Source organism: Vicugna pacos, chromosome 5 (assembly GCF_048564905.1).
Source record: "Vicugna pacos chromosome 5, VicPac4, whole genome shotgun sequence".
In the NCBI taxonomy this organism is placed as follows: domain Eukaryota; kingdom Metazoa; phylum Chordata; class Mammalia; order Artiodactyla; family Camelidae; genus Vicugna; species Vicugna pacos.
The window spans coordinates 11986925-12006892 of NC_132991.1; the positions used below are offsets into that span (position 1 = coordinate 11986925).

General features: G+C 33.8%; 1 protein-coding gene across 12 annotated transcripts in view; it reads right to left on the reverse strand.

Annotated features, from left to right (window-relative positions):
- Positions 1-19968, reverse strand: part of DPP10 (dipeptidyl peptidase like 10) — a 725696-nt gene that overhangs the window by 104207 nt on the left and 601521 nt on the right. For 11 of the 12 annotated variants that reach the window (XM_072960847.1, XM_072960846.1, XM_006196097.4 and 8 more), the window contains 2 exons: positions 16820-16872; positions 16638-16719 (listed from right to left, as the gene is read on the reverse strand). In XM_072960847.1, coding sequence (XP_072816948.1) covers positions 16638-16719; positions 16820-16872 — 135 coding nt within the window. Of the gene's footprint in view, positions 1-16637; positions 16720-16819; positions 16873-19968 lie in introns of those variants that run through there. The other variant, XM_072960854.1, reaches the window with a different exon arrangement.

The window sequence follows — 19968 nt, forward strand, 5'->3', positions numbered from 1 at the left end:
TCTTTGCCATGTCTGAACCCTGATCTTGCTTGAGGACACCATTACCCAGTGCCCTCTGTAATAGTCATTAGAGACTATTAGAGACCTACTTATTATCTCATATCTCAAGATGCTCATCATTCTCTTTTGTTCCTTTAGAACATCACTTTTCCACCCCATTATAAAAATCCTTTTCATACGAGGCTCATGCCAATCAGCTTTACCATTCTCTCCCTCATCAATGTAGAAAAGTAATATTCTAAAACACTAATTCTACAAACACTAGTTCTAATAGGCATTATTTGAAAAAAAAAAAAAGAGTTCCATGGTCTAGGGTGGGGTTCAGTAATTTATGGTGTATGAGCAAATTCTAGCCTGCCCCTGCTTCTCTATGGCCCATGAGCTAAGAATGGTTTTGGCAGATCAAAGTGTGTAATGAATTTGATGAGAGGGAACACTTACTTGGAACGCTCATTTAAAAGTTATCCCACTAAAAAGAATTTCATTTTTTTTTCAGTGGTAGATAAGTATTATGAAACATCGACTTACACATTATTCTATTTTGGATTACCTCAATAGAATTTTATGGCAATTTGTTTTCTGTCTTGTTATATAAAAACTTATGTAATACTCTTGCTTTTACCTTTTGTTCTGCAAAACCAAAAATATTTACTGTCTAGCCCTTTACAGAAAAAGTTTGCTGACCCTTGGTCTAGGGTAAACAACTAAAAAACACTGAATTAAACAATATTAGACAGTTTCTCCCTTACTTCTTCCCTCCTTCCCTCCCTCCTTCCTTCCTTCCTTTCTATTCAAGATCCTTCGAAGTTTTTGCTAATTTCATTGTGAAACACTGAGATCCATGACACTATATAACATTTCCTAAATACATTTGACCACAATATTTAAAAATCAGAATATCTTTCAGGCCAAATGTTTTAAGAAAAACTTCTAAAAAGTGCACTTTAAAATATGTCCTGTATCTTAAATAAAAAATTAACTGGTATGTGGATCATTATTTGTGTCCTTAAGGACCTATTATTTTCAGTTGTCAAACTGCGGAACACTTGTCCAAGATATGGGTCAACTTTTTGTCAGCAAAGTTCAGAAACAATAACAGAACTCATCTTGAGAAATTAAACATTCAGGATTGACTGGAATTGATTGATTTAAGCAGTATTTCCATAGTTTTCTTAAAAACAAGGTTTACAATCCCACCAAATATTTAGCCGCCATCGCCTTCCAGGCCAACCAAACCGAACTTACCCTGCCCCAGAAGACCCTCTATTTCTCTTCATCTTTTAGATTCTCCGATACAAGTCAAACATCCAAAGCAAATTTATCAAATATTCCCTAAAGGTCTTTTCAAATAACTTTTTTCTCCTTTCATACAGTCTCTTTTTATCTTCTAGGAGTAAACACACATCACTTTCAAACCCCGAATTAAAAAAAAAAATGATTCCAATTAAAAAAACCCCACTATTTCTCTCATTTAAAAATATATATGCATTCAACTAGCCTTATCTGTATGTTATTGTGCTATAACTATTGCAGATTTGCCCAAAGCATTTCTAGATTTATCATCTTTTGCTTCTTGATTTTAAATGTCTCAGCATATCTTTAATTTCACTCCAAATGAATTCTCTAGTGACTAACACAGTAAATTCTAAAGACAAACTTCTTGTTCTTTAAAAATTCAAGGTGCTTTTTTTTTTTTTTACAGGAAGTTTTCCACATTTTACTAACTAAAGTACTGAAGGTCATGACCTTTGGGAGTAATACACGTTACCTGAACTGAATTCATGCTAACTGAATCACTTAGTAAGTATTTCATTAGCTATATGATTAAAACTGGATCAGCTACCAAGAGAGTATACGTTGGTTTTAGAAATAAGACCAAAAAGAACCAAAATCTCAAATGTTTACAAGGATTTAGAAAAAAGTTGAAACAATTATATATTATTAATCATTTAGGAGGCACTTTCAGAAAGACTTGCTTCAACTTTTCAAATGTATTGGGAACAAAAATGTTTTAAAAAGTGAACATTTTCTTATGAATGCATGATTCTACCTATTGTTTGACTGATGGGAATAAACCACTATAAACCTTTAAATTCTAAAATTACTTAACTGACAATCTGATTTTTACTAGTCAGTGAAGTGTCTTGTATAAGTTATCATTAAGGAAATTGAGCAGCTCATGTAAAATATACAAATATTGTAAATGCACAGTTCTCTTACTCCTCCACCATTTTTATTGTTCATAATTGTCAACAATTTTGTCAAAATTTTATTGTTAACAGTTGTCAACAGCATCACATATACATACATTATAAGCTCTCAAAGAATATCATTTTTACTTTTAACAGTGGCATGTGTTATATAGAAATTAAGAAAGAATTTAGTGCTTAATATTTATGCATATATTTAACATTTCCAATATTCTTCTTTCATTCCTGAAGATCTGAGTTTCCCTCTGGTGTCATTTTTATTCAAACTGAAGAACAATTCTTAAGCATAGGTCTAGTGGAGGTAAATTCCCTTATTTTCCTTTATCTGAAACTGTTTTATTTCACCTTGCTTCTCCAGGTTTCTGACCAGATGCTTGTAAGCATTATAATCATTGCCCCTTTGCATGTTATTTGTTGCAGTGTTTCTCTGGCAGCTTCAACATTTTGTCTTTATCTTAAGATTTCAATAGTTTGACTAACATGTACCCAGGAGTGGTTTTCTCAGATTTCACCTTTTTTGGGGGGGAGGGGGAGTTACTGAACATCTTGAATATGTAAATTTATGTCTTTAATTGAATTTTAGAATTTCTAATTATCATTTCTTCAAATATTTTTCCCATCCCATTCTATCCTCTCCTTTTAAAATTCCCATTACCATAATGTTTGACTTTTTGCAGTTTTCCTGCTGGTTTTGTGGGGCTCTGTTTTTTTCTTTTTTTAACGTTCTCACTATTTTTCAGATTAAATGATATGTATTGATCTGTGTATCACTGCTCTGTCATTTTAATCATGCTTTGAATCTTATCCAGTTACTGTTTTATTTTAGATATTGTTTAGCAACTCTAAAAGTGTCCATTTTGTTCTTTTTAAGATTTTTGTACATACGCATATAAATTATTATATATCTATATCTATATATATGATAAGTAGCTAAATAAATACATAGAAAGGGGATAAATAGGTTTTATATATTATATATATATATATATATACACACACACACATATTTACATTTATATATATTTCTATGCTGATACATCCTGTCCTTTCTTTCCTTTATGCATTTGTTTTCGTGACTCTCCCAGAACACAGAAAGCAACTTTAAAAATCTTGCTTGAACATTCTTGCGTCTGGAGTTCAGGTTCAGTCAGACTTAGCTGACTTTATTCCCACAGCTGACTATCCTCTTTTCTGACTCTCAGGGTCTCCCCCTTCCTCTCTGGCGCTCATGGTCACCCAGGGACTCTTCCTCTTGCTCCTATCTGAAAGGCAGTGGGGTTTTACTTTCAAAGATTCAGCTCCCTACACGTTCACTTCTTCCTCAAATATCACTGGCCTTAGGATAGAACCCTAAACAAAACACACAGAATGATGGGTTTAAACCTTGGAAGTCACTTTGCTATTAATTTTTACTTCCTTCCAAAATCTTCCTGCTTTTGTTATGGCTCTCGAATCCTTGAGTAGTTTCTTTCTCTTTTTTTATTTTTCTAATATATTGGCCAGAGTTTATAGTTGAATTTGCATGAAGATTGCTTTGCTAGCAGCTCAATCTTCCATATCAGATTTGAGAAACCATTTATTCAACTCTAGTCAAAGTTCTTTTAATTGGAGAATGCTCTGGAAATGGAAGGTTATTTTCCAGGATAAGATTTATCATATTCTTGGTGTAATATTTTCTTTTCCTTTTCAAATTGAATTTCTTGATATCAGGTAAATGACATCATTTCAAAAAGCAACAGTGGTTTAAATTTGAGGACAACCCTAGTTCTAACGATTCACTTAAAGATCTGATATATTAATAGATGTTTGTCACTATGCTTTCAGGGACAGGATAAGGATTTCTTTTTAGAGCCATAAAACCAGTTAGAAGATAATCTAAGTTTCCTGAGGGAAAGTTATTTTGGAAGTTATTCAATTTGGATAACATGGAGAAAAGTCTAAGAAATTAGTGAACAAGACTTTTTAAACGAACAGCCAAACTTGGCCATGTTCATTCCCACTTTCTTGTTTACTTCTGGGACATAAAATGTAATTGTTAAGATAATTTTGAATGGATAAAGATTTGGGGGCCAATTTTTAATATAATTATCTTCATTCTATTTTTCATATTGGGACACATTACAAACAAGCAAGATGCAGGTATCCCCTTTGAAAATTCGCTTTATGCCACTTTACTTTTACAAAAGACCTACTACATTGGTACCTGTTTTCACTAACTGAAAGAAATCCAAAGAGAATTTTTGTTTTGACAAAAACCAGCAGAACACTCAAATAGCGTTCAGCTTTTGTGTTGCAGCGAGGGCACCATAGAGGCAGTGCACACTGCGATCAGCCAGAGTGGCGCCACCAAGCTCCTTCCCCGGGGAACTACACCCAGAGTGTGAGCACCAGGCCACCACAGCTCTGAACTCTCTCTGTGAGCATCTGTGCTTTATCTCGACTTGTTCTGTGCATCCATTAGCATGATGTGTCCTCTGGTAATTGCTTCTTCATTTATGCCATTTCGGCTCATAAAAGGTTTCATAGGAATGCTCTGCTCTGGAATAGTGGGGGAAGCCTATAGTGACCAAAATCTTTTAACATTCATCTTCAACATCAGTGATCTTTTTCTAACAAGTAGAATTGAAGATTCATGCCATGGTTGTTTTTCATTTGGCTTTAAATTCATAACTCTTTTATGCCCCTCATTCCTCCTCAAACTAAGTTCTCATCTAACAATTAAAACAATATAATGACATCAAATATTTTTTAAAGACTAAGTTACCTATTACACTGCTACTCTAAACCAGTAGTTACTTTTTACTTTAATATATCCCCTTGATACCTTTGTCCCTGATGATGTTTTGTTTTTGTAGCACGGGTGAAATCTCATTTTATATGACCATTGCTGACATACAATTCATATATACAAATTTCTTCTTCTCTACTTAGGAAGTTTCTGATTGGCTTTAGTTTCCATATGCTGGGTTAAAAGTAATCAACTTTGTTCTTTAAACTTTGTTTTGTTATTCATAACAATTTTTAAAATAGATTTTATTTAAAATACAAGACTTGCTCATGAAAAATTATTAAATTAAATAATACGAAAAATCTCCCTCAAACCCCAGCTCTCTCCCAGGGGACGACTACTCTTAACAATGTCTTGTGAATTCTGGAAATATTTAAATTGTACATACACACTTGTTTTTGCTTTGCTTGTTAAAGTAATGAGAGCACATTAATTACAGACATTGACTTTCATTAAAGGACGGTATTACATAAATGCACATGTAGAAGAATCATATTAATTTTAATGACTTCTTAATATTTTCTTGCTTTATGTATTTCTTAATTTCTTTTACTAGTCTCATAATGATGATTTAAGTTGATTCTATTCTTTTTTCTGCTTTTTAAATTATACTGTTCCAGTGAATTTTATTTTTATGTCTTCAACATATATACAATAAATCTACAAGATACACCCTATATTTGGAATTGCTAGATATACAATACTATATTTCTTATTGTATATATTCTTAGTCCAGTAAAAATGCATGTGTGTGTGTAATTTCTGTTTGCTTTTTATTTCTAATTTAATTCCTTTGGGGTCAAGGAACATACTCTGCTTGGTTCCCATTACTGTATACTTACTGAGATTTGTTTTATGGCCCAGTGTGTGCATTTAAAAGTGCCTTGTATTCTGTAATTGTTGGGTACAGCGCTCTGTAAATGTCAATTGTGTCTTGTTGGTTGATTGCGTTGATCAAATCTTTTATATCCTTACTGATTTCCTATATATTTGTTATATGTTTCACTGTAAAGCAAGAGTTGAAGCATATACTTGCTTTCAATCTTTTCCTGACTCTGGGAATTATTACTTCATGTTCCTTAGAGACTATAGTTTAGGCTGTGGTTGATTCATAGTATCATAAAATATACAGTTTCTTTTCACATTTTCAGTTTCTTTGTTGTTTCTAAGGAGGAGCAAGGGGAGAGCTCCTCTACCACACCACCTAAAGGATGTCTGGAGTTCTTTCTTTTTCTTTTTTTTTTTTAAGGGGAGGTAATTGGGTTTATTTATTTTTGGAGGCACTGGGGATTGAACCCAGGAACTCATGCATGCTAAGCATGCACTCTACCACTTGAGCTATACCCAACTCCCCGGAGTTCTTTCTGACATGAGAAATCTCGACACTGATGCAGACCACAGTTTCCCTCAGAGAGTTGTTTTCCTGCTGTTTAGTAAAAAATAGTAAATCATTAAAATACTGAACTTTCCCTAATTGGAAGACTCTTTATACCTCAGGGGTTGTGTAGGACGGTCCACATCCTACAGTAAACACGATTATAATCTTTTTAAAGTTTTTATTTAGACTGCTGATGGAATATGACTTGAAGGCACTGGTAGGATAACTCTGTATGGTTAAAAGTAAGAATAATAGATATGCAAAAGCTTAGCTGCAATGAAACAGAAATAGTCTAATGTTTAGAAACTTTCACTGATCATCATCTGTTTTGTTATTCCAGTCCAACCGTTTGCTTAGCTGGAACTGCATGAAGTATTCAGTACATTGGATTATGCAAGATCTAGATTTATAGTTTAAAAATCCGCACTCCTGGAGCCTCTCTGGCTCTTACTCCACATGTATCATTTAATTCAGTGTTAGGAGCAGCAGGAGCCAAGAAGTGCCACTGAAACTGCTATTTGTGTTGGAAAATAAAAAATAAGAGAAAACTATATGGTTGTTGCATTTACCTCATTATTACTAAATAATTCAAAACTATTTAAATGTAAGTTAAGGGAAACATAGTTAATTTTCGTTAGAACCGGGAGACAATGATATTTCTTTCTAGCACAAATCTATTGACCAGTTTTATATTTCTGGGTTGACTGTTGTATCTTTTCACATGTGGAAGTAATATGTAAGTTATAGCTTTCTGTTATTAACAGTATAAAAATAATTAAAGCATGTGACTCCATACAGGCCTACTCTATTTCTTTTCATACTGAGAATTTTCTTACAGTTCAGAGGGACGCCTTCAAATAAAGGTTCAAATCTTGCCCTGGTATGTAACTCCAAAACTCAACTTACAGGATTCTTCCTCCGGGAAACTGCTTTGACACCCTGGAGAGGACACCCCTGCAAGGTGAGGTCCACGTTAGGATCTTCCTGTTTTAAGTGCTCCCAGAGCTGAGTATTCTCACCTTTAACTCTATTTTCTGGGAGTTCCTGGAATATTATGCCTTTTATACCCCTAATAAGTAGCATGTTCATACCACATGGTAAGTGACCTGTTTTAGGAGCTCTATAAAATTTTATAATTCATGCTGGATAAACAAAATGAAACACTTTGACTCAGGATAAAACTGCTCGCCTCCCCACAAAAGAGGTAAGTAAATTTCAGATGTCCCATCATTACAATTGGTACGTTTTATAATACAGTATTTGATTTCATTTGATTTTTCTAAATGTTGAATATAATATTACAAACAGAGCATGGGTAAAAGGTATTCTCAGATAGCATACAGTGAATTGATGGTTTTCTATTCTTGCTTTTTAATTATCATTATTTTTATTATTATTTTCATATAAGCTTGGTGATATTTCTAATTACTCTCATCTAAATCTAAATCAGGGCTGGCCTCACTTAGAAACTGTCAGTATCTAAATATCTTCCATTTTCACACACTGGCACAGCTTACAACATCTTCCCTAAGCAGCTTTTCTTTTATTATTTTCAATTGAACACCCGAGACTGCTACCTCCATAGCTCAATACCCAGTTTACACATGCTATCAGAATCACAGACCTTGAGCTCCTGTCTTCAGACAGTTTGTTTACAGTCCAAGAGGGTCATCAAAGTCAAGACAACACATATTTATCAGGAGACCTGAATAAGGCCAGTGCAAACCCTCTAACAGGAGGAGAGCTAACAGCAGGCCAGTTGCTCAATGTTCTTACATTGAAATAGGCAACACTTAACTGAGTAGAAATAATCTGAAATGTGTCTTATAAAGGATAAGAATTTCATTTTCCATTTCTTTTGAAAATCTCTGAATTTGGTAGAATAGTCATAAGTATACTCATTAAATAATTATAAGACACTAAGGGATTTATATCACACAGTAATGCGAATTAATTTTCCTTAAATTATACATTGCAATTGTATATTTTTTTCTTCTCTACATATAACATTTATACTCTTAGAGTATTTTACTTATCGGAGAATGTATTTCCTGTCACATTTGCATACGTGATACATTAATGTAAATATATACCTGAATACAATGCAAATGCATCAGTCAAAATGGTTGAGATATTTTAGGGGTATTTTTGTTGCTGTTTTTCGTTAAACCCAAACATACTTATCCTATTATGGTCTGAATATTGATTAAAGAAATTATATTAGCTTCTTGATACAGACTTTCCTGATGCCAAACATGAAGTGAGAGCCATTAGACCTTAGGTGTGCCTAATACTAGAATACAGTATGAAGAATTGCTTTTATTTCCTGGAAGCAAAAACACAAACATAGCCTTTTTTTCAATTATATCCATTAATGAAAATGAATGAAGCTAAAAAAAAAAGGTCTAAATTCATTTCTATGGGAAAAGATCATCACAAAAAACACTTGAGGATGTTATGGTATAAACTCCCTGGGTTCATTCCTGAGTGGTTGTCCTGCACCAATGTACCGGCTAGGAATGGGCACGACACACACCGCAGTGAAGAGCTGACTTGAAATAGAACTTGACTCTCAATGGCCTCTTTTCTTACTTACTTCTGTGTCATCTCTGGTCTGCTGGAGTTTTAGAGCTCTAAACCCAAGACTTACACCAAGTGTGCATGACACCAGCTGCGGGGTGTGAATGTGTGTGTGTGTGACTATGTGTATGTATGAGTACACATGTGTATATACTATATTTGGATATGTTTATCATATAGTTTTTGAATATATCTTTGTGACAATTAAAATGATTTTTATACTGAAATTATATTGATTATTAAAGTGACTTTTATACTGAAGAAACATAGCTATGTAATGGAAAATGAAGCAAAATCATATTGACTTTTAGTAGGGAACATGAGATTTCAATGACATGTTTGAAAAATGTCTTAAACATCAGACTTTAAACCAAGAAGGACTAAAGTCATACTAGAAAATCAATAAAATTGTCCAAAATGTCTATTAATGAAAACGTAAGCAGTCACTCCAAATCAGTTGAAAATATAGAGGCAAGGAATCTTTGCAAATCAAGTATGGTTTTACTGCAATTTTAAGGTAAATTTCTAGTAGTAGTAAAACTGCAGGTGATAGAAAAGTTTGATAATTTTTATTTGTATTTGGAGAATTACCTAAACACTACATCTTTCAAAAACATAGATAATAAAATATGGAAAAGTTATTTCTTTAAAAACCTAGACTGTGATAAATTAAGCAACACACTGGATATTTTTAAAGATTTATGCCATTGAAAGAATGGGTATGGTGATTTATTTTACTCTGAACAGACTGAAAAAAAATACTAGCAACATCAAAGAAGGAGTCCGTCTTATATTAAGTGTTCTTATCACACAAAAAATTAGAGAGTAGAAAACACTTTGGGTGGTGATAGATATGCTTATGCCATTGAATGTGGTGATGATTCTATGGGTGTACACTTATTCTCATCTTATCAAGTTTTACACATTAAATATGTACAGTCCTTTGTATATACTCAATACAAAGTATAGCCTTTTGTATGTATCAGTCTTTTGTTTTTGTTTTTGTTTTTTTTGGGGGGGGGAATTAGGTTTGTTTACTTATTTATTTATTCTTGGAGGGGGTACTGGGGATTGAATCCAGGACCTCCTGCATGCTAAGCATGCGCTCCATACCTTGAGCTATCCCCTCCCCCATATCAATCTTTTATCTGTACTCAATAAAGTGATTTTAAAAAATCAGGAGTCTAAAATGACATTATTTGCCTAAAAAGTGTAGAAATATACATATAATATATGCATAATTGAATTTACTTGAATACATATTTATAAGACAATTCTCATTTTGGACTAAAGTCAAATTTTAGATCTCAGTTTAAAACTTGATTTATTCATCTCCTACATATATTGTTATTTATCAAATCAGCTCTACATTATAATAATGGCCTCTAAATGTAGCTCTCTGCCTTTAGACTCGATTGTTTACAGTTTATTATAAACTTCTCCACCAGACCTGTCTTTTCATGTATAATTTCTTTTCATATTATGCCAACCTCAAAACTTTCTTTGGCATCTCATTATTCATGGAAACAACAGTTAACTTTTCATTAATTTCTCAATGCAACCAGATACTTAATAAAACTACATTCTGCCTTGTGCTAAGATGACTTTTATGAAGGAGGAGGGGGGGGAAGATGAGGGGAAGACAGAGGAGGGGGAGAGAGATGGAGGGAAAGAGATGAGGGGAGAGAGAGAGACAGATTTATCATATTCTTTATTCTGTCTGCTCTGGAAATAACTATTGGTCAGTGGTGGAAGACAGCCATGTAAATAAATAAAATATTTTTAAAATTTGAGATAGAAGAATGTTAGAATCTTGAGATGTAGGCAACTCACTTAGCAAGTAGAACGTTGAGAAAAATTATCAGAGAAGAGGGGGGAAGTATTTGACAAAAGAGTTCTGATGAGAAGAAAACACGACTGGGCGTGGAAAGGGGAATAATTCAGAGACACAAAGCAGCCGTGTGTCACCCTCTGGGAATTACAAGGAGTTTGGTTCAAGCAGAGAAAAATCTGTGCTGTTCTATGATGAAATGTCACGAGCCAAATGGTGTGACACCTTAGTCACGTCTTGTGTGTCACATCCACGGCTCTGTGAGCCACTTCAATGACATTTCATAACCTTGCAGGAGCTGTTAAGGATCTATGTTTTTAACTGTATCTCCGCAGGTGTGGATTAGAGTGGTGAGCAACTGAAGGAGGGATACAGGAAAATAAGCCGCAAAAATTTTTAGGTGAAAGAAGATGAGATTGTGAATTAAATGTGCTATTTCAGGAAAGGACAAGTGGCAACCAAATTAACAGCTATCATTTATTGAGCATGTACTATGCTGTAATGACTAATTTTATATGTAAATTTGACTACTTATGTTGCCTGGCTGTTTGGTCAAATGCTAGTCTTGTTGTGAAACTCATTTGTAGGTATGGTTAATTAACATTGAGTCAAATCAGTCAACTTTAAGTAAAAAATAATGTGGTTGGTCCTTATCCAATCAGTTGAAGGCCCTAAGAGTAAAACCAGGGTTTCCTGGAGAAGGATTTCTGCCTCAAGACTGACGCTCAAGATTGCAATATTAATTCTTATCAAGAGTTTCCAGCTGGCCCGGCTGCCCCCATAATTAGGTGAGCCAAGTTCTCAATCTCTTTCTCTCTGAATGCACATACACATACACATACACATATATATACATTACTAAGACTGTGTTCTGGAAACTCGACTTGTGCACATGGCATATCTCATTTAAACCTCAGTTTAAGCTTAGAGCGTTCGACCTTCCGTAAGTGACAAAACAAAAAGCAAAGGATCTGGGCTTGAGCTGAGTTTTTTCTGAGTGTAGATAGCATGTTTTAATCAGTGAAATCTTTTTCCTTTCTCAAGCTCAGACTTCTTCATCTGATTTTCAAAATCTTTCAATTCATATGGTAGAATTCTAGATAGGCATATTTAATTTTTACATATGAATTCATATAATTATATGAACTTTCAAAATGTTCTACAATGAGTGATTTTAACTTACATAAGATGAACTTATTTTTGAAAAGAAAAAGGCCAGACCCTCTTAAACTGAAATCCTTTCCAATCAAATGACTAACATACTTTTTCCTGTTTTAGGATCTACTATTTTTTTTTTACAAAACATTTGCTACAACTAGAGTGGCTACTCACTGCCTTCTCTAAATAATGCACATTGTATTGTGTCAGTTTTTTCCCACAAAGTTTGCCACATCCAAATTGTCTTCCCCCACACCTAGTGTTACTAAAAAATTCTGTATCCTCTGTGTTCTAACTCAGCCCCTCTTTGTCTGGAAATTATGTCCAGTCTCTTACTTCTCTTCTCCACAGCCAGAGGTTTATTTGACAGCAAATAAAATTAGAAACTGAAAATTAAAGATGAAAAATTAACTATCCTCAGTTTATAAAGAGTCCAAGACTGATAAACTTAACGCAAAACTGAAGTACTGTGATGACTCATCTCTAATAAAATCAGATGGCTGGCTTGGCTGATGGCTTCAAGTACTGACAAAGCCTGTCATATTCACATGAAATGCACCATTAACCATTTGTAGAGACACCTCCTTTAATTTCTATTGAATTTATGTTTACATGCACAAAAGATAACCTCAACAAGAATGGAATTTATCCCAAAACTTTCCCAAAGGACTTTGGAAAATGCCATTACAAAGGGCTACAGACACTAACATTGCTGAAGAAGTTAAAATTCAAGTGACAAAGTTTTCGTAAATCTTTGTAAAACAATAAAAATGAATACTTTTCAAATACTATATGCCAGATACTTTTCAAAATGCTTTGTATTTATATATTAAATACCAGAGCAGTACTGTTAGTAAAGCACTGCTATTGTCGGCATTTTAAAGATAAGAAAGCTAGGGAATACAGAGATTAAGTAATATTCTCAAGGTCCACAGCTAGTAAGTAATGGACCAGGATTCAATCACCTGCCAAATAACTCCCATGAGAGGATCTATGATTTTTTTAATAAACTTTAAGTATTTTTATGATTTTCTTAAATATATTGAAGAATAAGGAATCAATTACAAATAGGAATCATTAAAGAAAATGCATGCGACTACTGCTACTTCCTTGAGAGTATCAAACTATTATTTGGGCATTTAGGTGTACGTTGCTCTCAGGCTTGGAGAAAAAGTCATTTAAAACCAAACAAAGTTTTAAAGATTTTCCTGAGGACTCCCCAGTGATGCAAACATGAAGTTCTCTTGGGTCTCTGTGTTCTGGCATTCTGTGTGTTTGGAATTTGCCCCTGCCCTAATGGACCAGCTCTCTTGTTGCCAGCATCAGAGTGAGGCAGGTGGGACCAGAGCACCTGCCCACTGCCTCCTGTCCACCCACCACTGACCATGAATACACCGATTCTTGCCTTCTCTGAATCCCACCTGGCATCTTCACATCTAGCACATCCTACACAGCTTCTGCGGCCACTCTTCAGGGATATCATAATAGAATCGATCTAGAGACAGCCCTACACAGGTGTATCAAATACGTTGTTTAACATTCCTTTATAATATACACATGATAAAGGCATACACACTGTTTATAACCTATGTTATCTGAACCACTGCATTATTTTTTTTTCATTTTAAATCACTGGCTTGTTTTCTTCCATAATTATTTAATCAATTATTCAAACATTTGGTGTGCATATGGCAGTGAATACACAGTTTTATATCAGATTTCTTTATAAAACACAACCATAAAGATATTTAAGCAGCTTCAGGTCTAATGTCTGGCTGCTGTGTATATGTTTCTCTCAATATTATTGGTAAACCTTTGTTTTCTGAATATCCCTTTTGTCTGAGTCCATAAAACCAGGTTAAATACGTGGAAAATTAAGGACCAGGGCTAAAATTTATTTTATTGTTGATTCTTTTTTATATAATAAGTAGTTTCTTATTTTATTATTTAACACTTAGTTTACATGTTTAATGGAACATATTCACCAAGACACAGTGAAAGCTGTTTTTGTGTGTGAAAAGTGTTTTTCCTACTCCGAAACATTACTCCACCCTAGAGCTGACTCTAAATATTTCAGAGTGGCAAACTATGATTTAAAAAATTAAGAAAACCTGTCACGACAATCATTCCTTATATCTTTCAACCTTTCATGTTCTCCCTTCTTTAACCCATTCTGAAAATTAAATAATCTCAGTATTAAAAAATAGAATACAATATTTAGAATTATATTACATACGATATAATATGAAGCAGGTTTAAAAAACAGTCAAATGCTCTCATTTTACTACTGATGAAAATGAGATGCCAAGAAGAAAAAGGATTTGGCCAAGGTCACAAGACCAACCACTGACAGAGTCTCTATCTCAGGCATGTTCACTTTCAGAATATTTCAGGGTCCAGAAGTGTTTTTTAATGAAAAGACACACTGTTTAGTTACAGGATATTATTCTATAGCCTTCTCCTGATGTGAAATATCTAGTACCACCTTCCTATTTCACCATTAGCTTAAGGAAGTATTTCTTAGATTTATAAAATGCAATAAAAATAATAATAATATACACTTTGTTAAGGAAAATATTTATACTTCTCAAATTTCCATAATGAAATGATGGTGTTGATAATTCTCTTCTATATATGAGGAAACTGAGACTCGTGGAGAATAAACATACCTCAGCCCACCCAGCTGTTGTGGAAGTAGCAATTCTAATTAAAAAAACAAAACCTACAGGATTCTAACATCTGTCAAAGGACTCTGTTAAAGGTTAGAGTGAGGGTTGGTCAATGAGAATTACTAATGGCAATGAAGATGAACATACTGATAAGAGTATCAAGAATTTCAATGCACTGAAAGATGTGTTTAACATTTAAACTGCCTCATTCTTAAAATCATATAAGTTTCAATTATATAATGTAAAACCTATAGAACACTAGAGGAAAAGATCACATAACTATTATCACTAGTAAGGAAATAAAACTCTTAGAAACATAATTATGTATCAAGATAGGTCTACTCGGCACATTAAAACACTATACCTGTCACACAGAAAACATTTATAAAAGTTTATATTAGGCAATAAATCAAGTCTTATCATTTTCAAAGTCATTATTACAAAGATCTGGTTTTGAACTTTACAAATTAGTTTCAAAACCAATTTCGTATTTTTTAAAATTTAAAAACAAGCACCAAAATAATTGACCTGAAATAAGAATATACAATGAAACTTTAAAAAAAATCAAGTTAAATACTATTAAAAATATTACTATCAAACTTATTGGATGAAGATTAAGCAAATTTTAGATAAAATTCTATACTCTTCAGTGATTGTATTAGAAAATACAAAGAGAACACTAACATTATACTAGAAAGCATCAAATAAATTTAAAATTGGGCTTTTTGAGAAGACAAATGTAAAATTTATACCTATCACCCAAAGTTGATCATGAGAAAAAGATTGAAAGTACTTATAAATAATGCTAGGAAGGAAAAAAATTCAGCAACTATTGTAAAGATTAAAAGAACACCAAGAAGTCATAAAAATATTATGCTAAAATTCTGAAAAGGTAGGTGAAATGGATTTTTAGAACTGCACAAGTTACCAACACTTATTTCAAAATAAATGTAAACCTTAATCATACAAGCATAATAGAGGATGTTTTTGAAAATATGCCCACACTAAAAGAGAGAAACGATCACACCATACATTCATAGGGTAGCTAGTGAAGTAAGATTTTAGTAAAATAGAAAGTATCAAAAAATGCATGTAGAATAGATAAACAAGATTATACTGTATAGCACAGGGAAATATAGACAAGATCTTAAGGTAGCTCACAGCAAAAAAAAAATTGTGACAATGAATATGTGTATGTTCATGTATAACTGAAAAATGTGCTCTACACTGGAATTTGACACAACATTGTAAAATGACTATAACTCAATAAAAAAAAAGTTAAAAAAATAAGACCATCAAAAAAAAAGCATGGAAGAAGTCATAATGTCATTATTAACAAATACTATGATCTGGAAAACCTAGATTTTGGTGAGGACATGAAGCAAAGGGAATTCTCATAGTGCTGCTAGTAGGAGTATAAACACACACACAATTTAGGAATCATCTTGGCAATGCATCGTACTTCTGAGAGTGCTCAGGCTGCACGGATAAGCAAGCGATGCCACTTTCCGAGCAGTGTTCCCTTAAAGCCATTATCCGGCTCCCATGACACATGTCCGAGAATAACGTTTTGCTCAAACTGCTTTTGCTCAATCATTCTCCTTTTGAATTTGTGAGAATTTCAACATATATGATGAAAAATGTTAAGAGAACATTGTCAGGTGTAGATTTCTCTCTTAAATGTTTACCCTGAACACAGATTTAAGAATCAATAAAACTGAAAACATTATGTAACAGAAATTTTATAGGACGAGGCCCTGGTATTCTTGGATATCTTCTGGGTTTCATTATTCAATAGCAGCTTAATCATACATTACACTATAAACTTTTTGTAAATTAATGGTTAAAATAATATTAGTACTATTTGATATATTCTTAAATTAGAACACTAGATGAAAGATACTAAGGTAAATGAAAACCACCCAGTGTAATAGGACAATTTTTACAAGGGAGTGGCTTCTGTAAGCATCTTCCATAGCGCCGTGGCTGGCGGTACTTGGTGCATATCAATGCCTGTGCTTACCAGCTGCTGCCCTTGGACACCCCAGGCCGCATACTGCAAGATGGAGTCCTCTACTTCTGGAGGATTTAACTCCCAAACTTCCCTTGAAAAAAGGTAAATATTTTTACATGAACAAATTGACACCTACACCAACAATTTCATTGGACAATTGCCCCTGAAAAGCAGAAAACCAAGGAACTTACCTAGTGTGTATGTTGTAAATCACATATGAAGCAGTATATGAATAATGAAAAATCTGAAATAAAAAAAAAGAAGAGTTACAGACCTAGTTTGGAATAAAGACTCTGTGTTAATGCGTATATATGTTTTTGACAAAATCTAAGAAATCTAAGAATTGGTTTTAGAAAGAATTCAAAATGTGAAATATTCTAGTTCTGGATTTTATTACCTTCGTTCAGCCTTAGTGCAACAGCCTCCCGACTCTTCTTCCTACCATCAATCCCATCCCCCATTCAATCCACTCTATACTTAGTATAATTGTGACTACACTGCTATCTTGCTTAAAATAGTCAATGATTCCTCATTGCCTATAAAATAAAGTTCAAACCACTTCATTGATATTCAAGGATTTTGGTATATTGGATTCTACATGCTTTTCATTTTTTTATCCATAACTTCCCTTCACCTAGTCTATATATCAATCATTTAGATAAATTCCTTCTGCATATATTGAATTTTTCTCTTTTTTAATCTAGGATATCCTATGCTAATGCAGGTGAAAAATTTTTCCTTCCTTCTAATACAGCCTCTGCATAGCCTTCAGTTGAAAACTCCTCTCACAGTTTACCCTGGACTCTTAAGAAACTTCTCACCCTGCAGTGTAAGGATATCAATATTTTAAGTACCAGTTTCCTTTTCCCACTAGAATGTTGTCATGTCCAGGTGTATATTATCTTTGTATCTTCCACATTACCTTACACAGTGTCATGTTTGCATGCAACATGCAATCAATATTTGTTGAGAAGTGATTCTGATGGGGGAAAAACTCTTGCAGCTTGAGGTGTTTGCAGAGATAAAATGGGATTAACACACCTATCCACATCATATTAACAGTTGAAAATTACAAATCAAGTAGTTGATTTCAAGTACGTGTCTTCAAGAGATTTTAGTACCATCTTATAAAGAAGCTTGTTCCTTTTTAAAGGTCATATTCCCAAGGATCATAGCACCCATGATGGGGTGACATTAAGGACCATAGTGGATAATGCAAAGATATCCCTATGTTTATGTTCTTACTAGTTAGAGATTTCAAAATAGTGGAAGAGAGAAAATGAGGAAAACTGCAAGAGATGTTAGGGAAAGAGATGATAAGTATGTGACATTTCAATGAAATTATTGTTCTCTATGCTATGTGGATATAGTGAAGAAAATCTTTCTCTATCTGGCTATATTAAGTTATACCATTATTTGCAGGATTTACAGAACTGATATTGATACTTTAATTTTTCAGCTTGCAGCCTTAAAAGCTTCTTTTATTCCTGTAGTGGATGTACATTGCACAAATATTATAATATTGTCAATTAAATCTCCCTAGAGGTCAAATTGTTCTCTCTTCTCACTGCTTTAATAGCTTTAATTAAAAGTGATTGGCCACATATTTGGTCAAACGATACTAGTGTTCTCTCTTTGTGTTGAAATTACAATCCATCCCCCATTTGTTACAGTATTGCATTTTACAGTGAAGCTTTGTCCTCCCATTTCCTTTAGAGTAACTATTAAATCTGAGATTGGCTTCACTATAGTCACAGAAGTGAAAATAATTTTTACTGGTGTCTGTTTTGGCATTCACATTGTGTTCTATAAAATTCCATATTTGACTAAAATTTTTAAACCTTGAATTTACTACTATAGCTGACAAAGAGGTGAGAAATGTGACCATCTTTGAAAACCCTTTTTTTTTTTTCTTTTTGCCATCTCAGAAAGTTCTACTGCCAAAGCAAATTGCCAAGTGAGCATTTGGTCTTCAAAGCATTCAAATGTGTCAACAATGTTATGGATAAAAAGAAATCATTCACCCATTCTCTTAATTACTATAACTGAATTCCAGGCTCACACAAATCTTGAGAGTTCCTGTGCATTACTGTTTTAGTCAAGGCAAGCCAAAATAACCACTGAGACAAAACTGGATAGATATAACCACTGAATTTTGGTCTCTTCCTATCATGTTTGTTACAGAGGCTGCTGGCTCTTCTCAGTGTATGAATTCAAAGGACTGGGATGTCCTCCCGATGATGTAATTTAGAGAGGGGGATATATAAATCCACTTTCTGCTTCATAGTTCTTAGCCTGATACAGGGCTTGTTTTTCTCAGCTGGTTTGTCGTGAGGGACTATCACAATAAAGTACTTAACCCTCACAGATACAGAGAACAAGCTAGTATTTGCCAGAGGGGAAGGAGGGCGGTCAGGGGATGAACAAAATAGGTAAAGGAGGTTAAGAGATACAAACTACCAGTTAAAAAATACATAAGTCACAGGGATGTCACATACAGCACGGGGAACATAGTCAATAATATTGTATGTATATGAACTATTTAAATATTGAATCACTATGTTGTATATCTGAAACTAATAAAATATTAGAAAAAAAGATGTAACCCTGACTAACCTGCAAACACACAGCTAACAAGTTGCAGAGTTTCAGCCACAAACAGATAGTATAGGTGCCCTACAAAGCCAGTAGCTTGCCATTTACAAGTAATTAGAACTTAGCCCTTTTCTCCTAGCTTAGAACTCTTTCCACTAAATCCACTGTCTTTGTTTTGTGTGTGTGTGTGTGTGTGTGTGTGAACTTCTGGCAGATCTCAAGTACTTCTTGCTTTGCAACTTTCCATAATTAAAATTGCATTCTAAGTCCACCATAGAATATAAAGAGTACAAGGTAGGAGAGATCTTGAACAGGGTTAGAGGTAAGACATCTCTTTATGTTTGTTTGCAGAGTGTTGCAGAGATTTTGAAAGGGAGGAATTTTCAATGAGAATCAGATTTAGCTTTGCTGAACATCTGTGTTAAGGTACACTGGGCTAAGTTCAGTCTGTGTTAATCTACACCTCTCCCTCTCTCCGTATCTCTCTCTCTCTTTTTCTTTCTCCTTCCCTGAATAGCATTTCTAATCTTTTTTTTTAACATTCCTTATTTCCTTTTATCCTAGGTTTCTCTTCTACATTGGCTAAGTAGATCTTGTTTTATGATGAGAGAATAAAATTGGAGTCACTAAGGTTAGAACACAGTCTCTTTCCTGAAATGATTGACTGCTGCATAATGAGAGCCAAAATGAACATCTGATGAGGTCCTTGGGGACAAAAACATTTCACAGTCAAAAATTACATAGT